At 32.2% G+C, this 13,988-nt stretch overlaps 2 protein-coding genes across 6 annotated transcripts in view; one reads left to right on the forward strand and one right to left on the reverse strand.

Moving 5' to 3' along the window:
• raraa (retinoic acid receptor, alpha a) overlaps positions 1–12,827 on the forward strand; it is a 333,795-nt gene extending 320,968 nt beyond the window's left edge. For 2 of the 5 annotated variants that reach the window (XM_087274661.1, XM_087274660.1), the window contains 5 exons: positions 138–298; positions 4,248–4,424; positions 6,405–6,609; positions 9,814–9,972; positions 11,851–12,827. In XM_087274661.1, the coding sequence (XP_087130787.1) occupies positions 138–298; positions 4,248–4,424; positions 6,405–6,609; positions 9,814–9,972; positions 11,851–12,053 (905 nt within the window). In that variant the 3' untranslated portion in view covers positions 12,054–12,827. 5 annotated transcript variants of the gene reach the window in all.
• Positions 1–13,988, reverse strand: part of get4 (guided entry of tail-anchored proteins factor 4) — a 707,996-nt gene that overhangs the window by 442,450 nt on the left and 251,558 nt on the right. The window lies entirely within an intron of this gene.

The following is a 13,988-nucleotide window of genomic DNA, read 5'->3' on the forward strand; positions in this document are numbered from 1 at the left end:
TATTTTAACATGCAGATAATCAGGCTTTCCTTCACTTGCGTTGTGGATTAGCCGAATTGCCAGCTTTTCATTTTTCAGCCATGTTTAATCTGCCGAACCAGCACTGATCTCTGTCGTGTGTCTTTCTGTCTGTGTAGCGGTGAGGAATGACAGAAATAAGAAGAAGAAAGAAGAGAAAAAGCCCGAATGCACAGAGAACTACACGCTGAGCCCAGACACAGAGCAGATGATCGACAGAGTTAGAAAAGCCCACCAAGAGACCTTCCCCTCGCTCTGTCAGCTCGGCAAATACACCACGGTAAGGCTGAACATTCACTCTATTTTCTATTACGCACCAACATATTTCTTTTATGTGTGTATTTTCCAGTGCATTCTTCAAAAATACTCACAGTCACGTGGTTTATTCAAACTCTAAATAGCATTTTGCTTGATTGGTGCATATATATATATATATATATATATATATATATATATATATATATATATGTGTGTGTGTGTGTGTGTGTGTGTGTGTGTATAAAAACATATGATAGTATATTCCTTATATTTCGTAAAATGGACTTAGACAATTAGACAATGCATGTAGTTCATTACTGATAATGATTGTTCCTGACAGCACTGCAGAAGCCAACAATTCCACAGCAGTGCCACAACCAGGCCTCAATATTAAAAGATTATTTTTATTGTGTGCATAAATATAAAAACCACCACCTCCTCAAAGGCCAGGGCTATTCTATTGGCGGCCTGCGGGCCGAACTCCCCCTGCACTAGTATCGCTATTAGAGATGCCACCATTAGCCGATTTTACGATTAACCGCGCTTCATTTTGTCACCGTCAATCTTAAAGGCTTCTCAACGTCATGTTTCTGTTGCATGGAAACAAACTACTGCCACTAATGCCAGGTTCAGACTGCATGATTTTAGCCCTGATTTTGACTCAGCGACAGGTTTTGAGAAATCGCAGACAAATGCCTGAAGTCACAGATGTACCTGTGACTTCAGGCATTTGTCTGCAATTCACAGGAGTGACAATCACACAGTATGAACTTTCAAAGAAACGATCTGAGAGAATCGCTGATGAGTTGCCAATGCTGGTGAGATATTTGGCATGCTAAATATCTGGAGCTGTCGGCGATTCAAATCATGCCGTGTGGAATGAGTTCTGATTGAAAATAACATCCGCGATCACCTACAGCCAATGAGAGAGCAGCATCCACTAGCGTGGGTACCTGCAGGCCAGCAGGAGGTTGAGGGAGGAGTTAAAAACGCTCATTTTCTACTACATTTTCTATTTTAACTACCTGACAAGCATGGTCTTTGTTTTACCCATAAACAAATCATACAGTAAACGAATAAAGATAAATTACACACATAATTACCACCTGTCAATCACTTTTTCCACGGGACTTGTGAATAGGCGTGAATAGGCAGTTTGATCTGTGTCTTATAATGGTGTCTTTGAAAAAGGTGGACAAACAGCAGGAACCAGCCCACAGTATCTGAGGGCAGTCTATTGACTCGCTGACTGCCTGGACCCGCTGTATCGAGCGCATGACAGTGTGTGTGTGTCTGTGTGTGCCTGTGTGTTAATATGTGTGTGTGGTCATGTGATGTGCATTTTCAACAGTGTGGAAGGAGGGCTGCTCGGAAATACTAAACGCCAGTGCGGATGTGGATCATTTTCGTTCTAAAAGGCCTTTTAAAAACTAAGACCTATTAGTGTAAACAGGGCCTGAGTGTGTATTTATTGCAAGCGGATTTGCAACGGGGGTGGAGGATCATGATGCCGGCTCACCATCGTGTTGCGATGGACAATGGCATCATCTATCTGCCCAACCCTACTTGTCACGATACAAAATTTTGGTAAAGTCTATTTTTCGTTAACATTTTAGTTCTGTTGATGGCGTTCTTAAACAGCGCTGATTTGCCATGGTGTTCACATGCTCAACAGAAATGACTGTGATTGGCCCTGAAGATCATCACTTCACCGCACTTCTCTAATGTTTACCGTGTGCAAACACAGACGAGCGATCCGCTGATAAACTGACTGATCTTCACAGCTTTAAAGTGCTCCAAAGTCCATCTATTTGTGTTTGCGATCTGTAAAGAGCGGTAAACTGATGACCTTGACAGCCAGTCACAACCATTTCTATGGCTATGGCAAGTCAGCGCTGTTTATGAACGCGTTCAGCGGCGCTTAAAAGTTGACGGGAAATGGACACTTTTAAAAGTTTAGGACAGGGACAACACTATTATAGACAATGTTTTTATATTTATTTCAATGTGTTTTCATGTTAAATAAAATTAAAGCGCATAACAGATTCACATTAAAGAGCAAGGGGCGATAACTAGGGGTTGGGTTGCGTATTGGGAGGATCACCTCTTTAATATTTATTGCCATCCTTCATATTAAAAAAAAAAAAATATATATATATATATATATATATATATATATATATATATATATATATATATATATATATATATATATATATTTATATATATATATATATATATATATATATATATATATATATATATATATATATATATATATATATATATATATATATATATATATATATATATATATATATATATATATATATATATATATATAGATATAGATATATATATAGATATAGATATATATATATATATATATATATATATATATATATATATATATATATATATATATATATATATATATATATATATATATATATATAGATATATATATATATATATATATATATATATATATATATATATATATATATATATATATATATATATATATATATATATATATATATATATATATATATATATAGATATATATATATATATATATATATATATATATATATATATATATATATATATATATATATATATATATATATATATATATATATATGGGAGAAAAAAACTTTAAAGGATGATAGGAGGGTTGACAGGTATGCACTTAGATCGTTAAAATAGTTCCCATTATGTTAACGCTCTCAGCAGATATGGCTGTGTTTGGCTCTAATAATAATCGCTGGTTTACAAGTGTGCTTACACAGAAACTGGAGTGTTTAAATCTGCCTCTATCAGTGTATTTGTTTACGGATAGCTCACATATCTGCTTATAGATGGATCCTCTGATAAGTACAGATTTTAAACATTGACAGATTCGACTTTTAAAAGCTTCAGCGACCGAGGACTTTTCTGTCCCTTTAAAGTAGGCACTTGTGTTTAAATTTCAAAATAAGCTCTCATTAAAGTGCAATAGGGGATCTTGGAAAATGCTAATATTAGCCTGATCACATTCAAAGTCTACATCCCACTCTGAAAACTGCTATCCCATGCTCCATGAATGCATGACTGCTACATTATACAGCATCACTACAATGCATCACGTTACATTCACAACAGAGAAAACTACAATTTAATATTGTTTTTTTTTTTTTTTGCAGCCTGAATTAAATCTGCATCAGTGATTATGCAACCTGATTGTTTTGACTTTGTCATTTTTTTATGTAATGAGCTGACACAGACCGATAAATCAATGCTGTAATTATAGATATGCTCAATAACTCCCAGAACTCTGTGCTGTTCCTCCCTTGTGTTTCTGTGCGGTGCTCATGTGTCACTGTTTCAGACATTATTAATGCTGCTTCGTATATTTTTGGAATAGATTTTTAGGATTCTTTGATGAAAAGATCATTTAAAATGATGGCATTTATTTGATATAACTGTTACACTGAAAATACAGTTCAGATGCAAAAACCTCCAAGTGCCATCTGAGATTTTCTTCTAAAATGAAATTTTTCTAACAGTAGGCTTTTGTATGTAGGTTCAGTAATTTCACATTTATGGCAAAAAATGTTTATTTTTTTATTTTTTATTGCCTTTAATGTGAAATAACTAATCATAAACAAGAGGCTGAGAAAGAGAGAGTTGAACACTTTTAGCTTAGCTTAGGATAAATCATTAAATCAGATTAGATCATGGGTGCCCAAACTTTTTCCTTTAAAGGGCCAAAAACCAAACTAGATTGAGGACTGTGGGCTGAATATATACCCATCCGTATTACAATAAATTTGCCAAGAGGAATTTTAGAATTAAAGGGACTAATCAAATGATGAATGAATGAATGCTTTAATGAGCAGAATAGGCTTCTTTTTCATATTTGTGTACTGCACTGTACCTGATTTGCATCTCTCTCTCTATTTCTCTCTCTCTCTCTTTGTGTGTAGAGTAATAGCTCGGAGCGGCGTGTGGCCCTGGATGTGGATTTATGGGATAAGTTTAGCGAACTCTCCACAAAGTGTATCATAAAGACAGTGGAGTTTGCTAAGCAGCTGCCAGGGTTCACCACCCTTACCATTGCAGACCAGATCACCCTGCTGAAGGCCGCCTGCCTCGACATACTGGTGAGAACAAGCCCAGATCTGCACACTCAAAGGTCAAAGCTAAAGGTTGCATTGGTTAAACACCTTAGGACTTTTCAAGGTTGTAAGTTCAAACCTTACAAGCTCTCCTTTGTGGAAAAAGATCACTTATTTTATGGAATGTGCATTCATAGTGAAATCTAAATCTTTTAAGCTTTCTGTTTATTGCAGATTAGGAAAACAAATAATAGAAAGATAAGTACACCTAATTTACTTTAAAACCTTCGACTGATGTATATTAATGGTATTTTATTGTGTTTGACAAAAGCAAATTGAATGTATTGATTTTATATCTAGTGTATTACTTGACTTTGTATATAAATATTTATAATATATATGCATTATAAATGCTTATGTATTATTTCAGTAGAAATAACATAATTTTTGTATATTATATTATATTATATTATATTATATTATATTATATTATATTATATTATATTATATTATATTATATTATATTATATTAGGGGCTGTTTTAACTCATTCATTTAGTTATGGGGGAAAATGTCATTAAACAAAATAATTGGATATTTCTGTATTATTATAATTTTATTTGTCAACATTTATTTACCGCATATAACACTTTACAATATGGGCCACCTAGTTAAAGTTAGATTTTGTATTTACTAACGTGAACAATGCTTGTACAGAATTTACTAACCATAGTTCAATGTTTAGTAAGGCATTATCATGAACTAACAATGAACTACTGTATTTTCAATTACCAATATTTACAAAAATGAATTAATACTTTGATAAATGTGCTGTTTGTTGTTTATTCATGTTAGTAATTACATTAACTACATGTCCCTTATTGTAGTGTTATCATTTTTTTATTTATTTTTTTATTTTGGTACATAAATGATGAACATCCAAATTTACCCTGTATTATATTATATTATATTATATTATATTATATTATATTATATTATATTATATTATATTATATTATATTATATTATATTATATTATATTATTTTATATTATATTATATTAGACTATATTATGTTATATTTTAATATATTTGACTATATTATATTATTTTATCTTATCTTATATTATATTATATTGTATTATATTATATTATATTATATTATATTATATTTTATTATATTATATTATATTATATAAGACTATCTTATATAATATTATATTATATTATATTAGACTATATTAAGTTATATTTTAATATATTTGACTATATTATATTATTTTATCTTATCTTATATTATATTATATTGTATTATATTAAATTATATTATATCATATTATATTATATTATATTTTATTGTATTGTATTATATTATATTATATTATATTATATTATATTATATTATATTTAGAGCTATCAATTTCAGCTCATTAATTGAATTAATTTGATTAAAATAAAATGCTATTTTTATATTAGTAAAAAGAAATGTCTTAATTTACTTTCCTTTGTGTCAGTTTAAAGCTGTTCAAATATATTATATTGTGGTTCATAAATGATGAAAACCAAAATGTCTCAGAACTGCAATAAATATACCAAAATACCAATAAAAAAATTCTTAGAAAAAACAAATCGATTAGACTTCGCTTAAGTTTAAAGACTACAGATTAAATCAGGAGTGACCAACCCTGATCCTAGAGCTCTACCTTTCTGCAGATTTCAGTTGCAACCCGTATCAAACACACTTGCCTGTACTTATGAAGTGCTTTTCAGGTCCTAATTAATTGGTTCAGGTGTGTTTGATCAGGGTTGGAGCTGAACTTTGGAGGACCAAAGTCATTTGGAGCACCCCTGGATTAAATTATAGATTATATATTAGTTTAGCATGCTATTTTTTGTCTATACGACTTTTAAACAAAAAAAAATCTTAATTCTTTTTTAGAAATGTTGTTGATCTATGTTCGATCATCACTGTGTCTCTGCCAGTTAAAAATGGTGCTGTAAGTCTCCCTTGTGTTTCTGGGTTTTAGATTCTGAGGATCTGCACCCGCTACACGCCCGAGCAGGACACCATGACGTTCTCTGATGGTTTAACACTCAACCGAACACAGATGCACAACGCAGGCTTCGGTCCGCTAACAGACCTGGTGTTCGCTTTCGCTAATCAGCTACTACCGCTAGAGATGGATGACGCTGAGACGGGACTGCTCAGTGCTATATGTCTGCTGTGTGGAGGTACACAGACACACACTTTAACACAGATATGGGTTGTTATAAAATATATTTACATATAGTTGTGTCATATAGTACATGCTATGCATTTATACTTGTGTACATTGTATTTTGTATGCCTTTTTTGAAACTGTAGACCTCATGTAGTGCAGTTTGGTGGGTGGTGGGGTATTTTCTGAATACATGAATGTCATGTAAACAGTCTAACATACTGTGCCAGTGTTATATAATGGAGTTTTATATGCATATCAATATCTGTTGATACATGGAGGTCTAGTGCCTCACAGTGTTTGGTGGCGGTATTGCATTCAAACTATTAAGAGCACAGGTGTCAAACTCAGTTCCAAAAGGGCAGCAGCTCTGCACAGTTTAGTTCCAACCCTAATTAAACACACCTGATTAAACTAACTGAGTCCTTCAGGCTTGTTTGAAACCTACAGGTAAGTGTGTTGGAGCAGGGATTGAACTAAACTGTGCAGGGCTTCGGCCCTCCAGGATTTGAGTTTAACACCCCTGATTTAGAGTGATGCATTTTGTTTATATATAAAAAAAAATACAGTTTCTCTAGATCAGGGGTCTAAAACACAAATTGGCAGGGGGCCATATCAGTGACTGACAATTCATAGGAGGGCCGCTTTAATATTCAAGCACAACAAAAATGTGGAAACCTGATGTAATTGATGCACTCAGATATTCTTCCCCAGAGTATCAAAGCTCCTTCTTTTTGTTTCTTAATGTACTGTATATGTTGAAGGGGTAGTTTAAATTACAATGAAAATACTACTAATTAATATTATTAATTATTATTCTGTCCCAGTCAGTTGTTGCTTGAAAAATTTTGAAAAATATCTAGTCAAATATTACTTGCTGTGTTCATGGCGAAGATAAGATCAATCAGTTATAAGAGATGAGTTATCAAAACTATAATGTTCGAAATGTGTTGACAAAAATCTTTTCTCTGTTAAACAAAAGTGGCGGAAAAAATCAACTGGGGGGCAAATAATTCTGACTTTAACTGTATATAATAGAACGAATATTAACATTTACTCAAAGCCAAATTAATGAATCTAGCATATCTCTAGAAACAAATTATTCTCATAAGAAAGAACGATAATTCCTTACACATTTATTGCATATGGTTTCCACATCCACATGTTATCATTTACAACTATTTTATTTTTGCATAAAATGACAATTAGTCAAGTTTCCCAGTAATGGGTTGCAGATGGAAGAGCATCCGCTGCGTACAACATATGCTGGATAAGTTGAGGGTTCATTCCGCTGTGGCAACTCCATATTAATAAAGGGATAAAGCCGAAAAGAAAATTAATGAATGTATGAAAATTAGTCAAAAATGACAAACATGTTTCTATTTTTACAGAATAAAGTTTAACTTATATTTAGGATATTTGCAATATATATATATATATTGTATCTCAAATAACTGATTTGTTTTATCTTTGCCATAATGACAATAAATAATATTTGACTAGATATTTTTCAAGACACTTCTATACAGCTTAAAGTGACATTTAAAGGCTTAACTAGGTTAATTAGGTTACCTAGGCCGATTAGGGTAATTAGGCAAGCTATTGTATAATGATGGTTTGCTCTGTAGGCTATCGAAAAATTTATTGCTTAAAGGGGTTAATAATATTGACCTTAAAATGTTTTTTATTCCAGCCGAAATAAAACAAATCAGATTTTTTTTTCAAAAGAAAAAATATTATCCAACATACTGTGAAAATTTCCTTGCTTTGTTAAACATCATTTGGGAAATATTTAAAAAAGAAAAAGCTCTAATCGGAGGCTAATAATTCTGACTTCGACTGTAGGTCGGATAGCATTTCTTCACATTTTCAATTTAAAAACATTGCAGTTTCTTTGACAGTTGGTCAGATTAACACATTTTTTCACATTTTTCCCAACTCAAATCAATTAACTTCATAATTTAAGTAGATTTACACATATTAAGTTCAACTTAAAACTTAAAAAATGGTAATAAATAAATTTAACTGATTTTAAATAAGTAGTTTGAACAAACAGCAAAATAATTTTTAGCTCTGGATTGTCTCATCAACTTTTGCAAATATCTTAAATATAAGTTAAACTTTATTCTGTAAAAATAGATGAAACATGTTTGTCATTTTTGACTAATTGTCATTTTACGCAAATAAAAAAAAAATTAAAATGTAAACGATAACATATGTTGATGTGAAAACCATATTTACAGTGCTCAGCGTAATTGATAACACCCCATTTTGAAAATTTATATTTTTATCCTTTTCTTAGTGAACATAGGCAATGTATTTTGGTACATTTAAACAAAACAGATTTATTAAACAGATATATTTATTAAAATAATATTTTAGCCACCAAATATATTTAGAAATTGAAAGATAATACAATAAAATGTAAGTAAAATATTGCAAAAATAAATTACAACCTACAAAATTTCTACTAAATTTTTCTATTTTTTTTTTTTGCTTCTTTTCATTTGTCTTTTTAAAATTTATATTAATTATTTTTCTATAACATAAATTTGGGTTTACTCGTTTTTGGACCCTTATCGTTAGTCATTTTGTTAGACAAGCTTCAGATTTGGCTTCAGTACTGACCAATCTAATGTATATGCACGAAAATAATATTAAATAGCATCCAACTAAAAATATTAATTTAAAAGAGAGATTTGTCAGGGGTGTACTTATATATCCCTGTACTGTTACAAATGCAAAAAATGTGTAATGAATGATTGTTCTTACTTAAAGAATTAGTGATTAATAACGAATGATCCCTCTGGTAAAGTGTAACCTTAAATGCTGACATAAATTTATAAATAATTTGTAATTGAAATAATATTTTAGTATATAAATTGTTATATCAAGTATATACTTTAATTGTATTTATGTAATTGTTCATTCAGTTTTCAACTTCAAGATTTCTTTTATTCATGAAGAACAATTATGAGGGGAAATGTTCAATTTGATAGTGTTACACTGCAAAAAGAATCTATTACATTATTTTAATGTTAAGGTTAAAGATGATTTTAACATTTCTGCTAGTTTTTTCGTGAGGTTCACCGGTATTTTCTCTGATATTCTTCCAGTCTTAGTGTGTATCTGTACGCTCTCCTACCAACAGCCTGAGAGCTGGATTTCACAAGGTGTTGTGAGCTGAATATGAAGTGGTGTTTGTTGATTTGTGCAGATCGGCAGGACCTGGAACAGGCTGATAAGGTGGATGTACTGCAGGAACCCCTTCTGGAAGCACTGAAGATCTACGTGAGGAACAGAAGGCCACACAAACCACACATGTTCCCTAAGATGCTGATGAAGATTACTGATCTGAGGAGCATCAGTGCAAAGGGTGAGCTGAGAATTCAGCTTTTTTTCCCCTATTAGGCCATGTCTTGTAGGTAGAAAAATACAAGTGTAGCTTTTGTATCTTGAAATACATTTTGAACAAGCGTTGAGTGAGTTCATCATGACAGAATCTTCATTTTTGGGTGAAACTATCTACATAGTCTAAACTATAATACTACTATATTTTGTCTGCCAAACAGATTGGCGCCATGATTGGTATATATTTCAATTGATGTTTTACTTTGTTTATGGCTATAAATATGAGGAAATACAAAGGTTAGTTTAATACCGACGTTACAAGATTCCAACGACAAGCAATTTGGCTGTCTACACCAAACACAGCGTGACAACATCCAGAAACATTTGGTAATCAAATGGTAATAGCTTTTAATTGAATTAACATAGGGCTAATGGGTGACTGGGGTTTTTGGAGTTATCTGCTCCTTCTTTCAGCGTTATGGCAATAAACCTCACATCAAATGATATTTAATATCATGTTGGTAGAATTTACACCAAATAAAGCACATAATCTATGGAGTCAATCTAAAGGGGTGATTAAGTTTTGAGAAATAAAAATGACATTTGCAAACTGAACTGCAAATAAAAATCAAGCAGTGCAAAAAAAAAAAAAAAACTCAAATATTTGCAATAAAAAAACTATATATATTTACAAAACATTTTTACCATTGCCTTTACAAAACCCGTCCAGTCAATTGCAATGCTTATTTTGATTAGCTTTTTTTTAATGCGCATTTTACTTTGTGGTCCTGATTTAAAAAGGTGGCGGGGTCAAGGGAACATGGGCGTTTACAGCAGGCCCAGACCTACTGGGCTGTAAGACCACCTCAGTGATACTGTGTCTCCAGGTGATGACGTCGCTTAAATGGAGGCAGGTCCGGGCCTGCCGTAAAGGCACTGCTTGATTTTTAATTGCAGTCTTTTTTTTTTTTTTTTTTTTGCAAATTTCATTTTTATTTCTCAAAACCTAATTTTCCCTTTGCAGTTCTTTATTTTTATTAGCAAAATGTATTATTATTTCTCAAAAAATTAATTTTCACTTTGCAATTTTTGGAGATTTGCTTTTATTTTTATTTATTTTTTGCTCAATACTTTTTGTTTCCAAAACTTTATTTTGTTTTGCAAGTACTGTATATGTGGCTCTAGATTGACTCCATAATAATCTGTTCCTGAGGTGATCAGTGTCTTATTAGTTTATCCTTTTATTCTGCCACATTATAGCAGAAATGGAAATTGTTTCTAAAATAGAAAGTTTGCCCAATTCACAGATGATTAGGATAAAAACTGTTTATTTATGTAAAATTTTATTTGTTAAATTTTAGCATGGAAAAGATACCTTTTATTGCAACATGTTGCATGTAGTTAGGAAAACATCAGCTATATCACTAAACTCAAATAGTTTGAAAGGGTTAAAAAAGAAAAAGCCCCTACTCTCATCCAATAAAGCTTCTTCAGCTTTTTTTATATTAAAATGTTAAACAATATAGACATAGTTACCAAGGATGCCGATATTTGTCAGGATATGTAGTCAATATTAGTCCAAAATTATAATAATCAGAGATTTTTGCAACAAAAATGATTTTTGTGGTGAGTTTTAGCAAATTTTGCAGTGTAGTTTACACCATTTATTTTATTGTTTTGCTGTGACAATATAGGCTCCACAAAAAATGTGCAAGTTCCACAAAATGGAGCATTTAACATTTGCTTGAATTTGCATTAAATTCAGTGATCGTTGAATTGTCAAATCCTGTAATTGTCAAAGGCGCTGTATCCCGGACGAGCCCCCAATCTAGAGAAAATGATGTATTGTGAAAGACTACTATTCCAGTTTTAATTCTTTTTTTTATTTTTTTATCTCTCTCAGGAGCGGAGCGTGTGATCACCCTGAAGATGGAGATTCCGGGCTCCATGCCTCCTCTAATCCAGGAGATGTTGGAGAACTCTGAGGGTTTGGAGAGCTCCTCAGGCGCACAGGGCTCACGGGCCTCCGCCACTACTCCGGGCAGTTGTAGCCCCTCCCTCTCTCCCAACTCCGCCCAGAGCAGCCCGCCCACACAGTCACCATGATAACCATCATGTAAACCATCATTAGCCACTTACGGACTACTGTGTGCTCTCCCGACACGCTCGAAAAACACACTCTCAGTGCCGCTACTCTGCCTGTGGGAGAATCAAAGCTGTGTTACCGGAATTTTTTTTTTTTCCTCAGATCAGACTGTGATTGTATTCCTCCTTAATTCCCAAGGGGGGACGAGGGTGAAGAAAGAAAAAAAAAAAAGAAAAAAAAACTTAAGAATGAATGAATGGACAAATTTGTAGAAGGACTTTTCTTCTGCTTCGATTCTTCTGGCCTGCAATGACCAGAGACTGATTTCCTACAAACTAAAAACACATAAATATATATAGAGAAAACCTGGAATGATTGTGATTGTGAATAGAATGAAACATGGACTTGATGTAAAAATGCATTTCCTCACTTTTTCTCTTAATGCCTGTGAAAGGACAAAGAGTGAATTGTTTTCTTTCAGACTGATTATGATGTTTTTCATGGAGAAAAAAAAAACATTGAAAAGATTATTAATTTTCACTCACAAAATTGTGCACAGAAGATATAAAAATGGTTGCAAAAAACAAAGTTTGTGTGATGTTTTCTTTCCTTGATTTGTCTTCAAGCTACTAGCAAATTTCTCCAGAATTTCTACTATATTTTAATATAGTGTGTTTTGCTTAATATTTGATAGATGAAGTTCTAAAAATGTCAATAAGAATTCTCAAGGCCCTGATATACTTTCTGCAAATGTGGATCTTTGTTGCTGAGAAGTAAACAAATTCTGAACATCGGAGCGGTGGTGTTCTGTTTTTCTTGTGTCTGACATTGCTGAATTGAGTGGAAAAATGAGAAAATCTGCACTTTAAAAAAAAAATGAATGTAATATAACATCATACATGATAAATCCAAATACCCAACACAGCGTTCTGCAGACAAGGACAAGGAGATTTAAACCACTGAAACAAACTTCAAGAACACAAGGATCTTGATAGGTACTTCTTTAAACATTTTTCATTCCACTAAAGCTTTTTTATAGTGATAAATAATATTTATATTGATAAAATGTTTGTTACAATTTGAAATGAATAGTTCTTTGAAGAAGCTTGGGGAAAAGTTCTTGGTCACACTTTATTTTGATGGTCTGTTTGTTGAATTTAAGTTACATTGCATCTACATGCCAACTAATTCTCATTAGATTAAAAGTAGACTGTTAGGTTGGGGTTAGGGTTTTTTATAGTCAGTTAAATGTCTGTTGAAGGAGCAGTATCAACAGATATTAAGCAGACAGTCTACTAACACTCAAATGGACTATCAAATTAAAGTGTTACCAAGTTATTCTATGGCATCACATTAAAAATCCCTTTTTGTTTCTTCCTGGCACCTTTAAGGGTGCACTTTTAATTTTGCTGTATTTGTTTTTTTATTTTACTTGATGAAAAAAAAAAAAGCTGCATATTACGATAAGTGCGGATTTATGTTTGGTTTTGTTTTGGTATGGGTTGACAAATGTTCACCAAAATTTAGTACACCACGCACAACAAGAATGAGAGTGTTTAGATTAGAATATTTAAAGAAGTATCTGATCAGAGGGATGTGTTTGTTTTCATGTTTTTTTTTTCTCATGTCAGAGGAAACCAATGAGCCTAAGAAGATTTATATATCCAACTAATAAAACTTATTGAATACTTATCATAGAGGTTTCCGTTTGCAGGTGTTTTATAGTATACTGGGGCCTTGATTATATTAAACATTTGATAGGTAAAGGGTAATTAACAGTTGCAGTGCATTGAAGTAGAGTCCCCAAATCAAATCTTAACCATATGATTTTGTTAGCTCACATTGCCAGTTTTGTGGGGAACGATTCATCTGTGCATGCCATTAAGAAAAAAAAGTTTGCCCTACTAGTCTTTAATCTGAAAATGCACTTCTTGTTTGTTTTCAGTTTAATAACC

This window comes from Danio rerio, chromosome 12 (genome assembly GCF_052040795.2).
Source record: "Danio rerio strain M-AB ecotype USA chromosome 12, GRCz13ab, whole genome shotgun sequence".
NCBI lineage: Eukaryota > Metazoa > Chordata > Actinopteri > Cypriniformes > Danionidae > Danio > Danio rerio.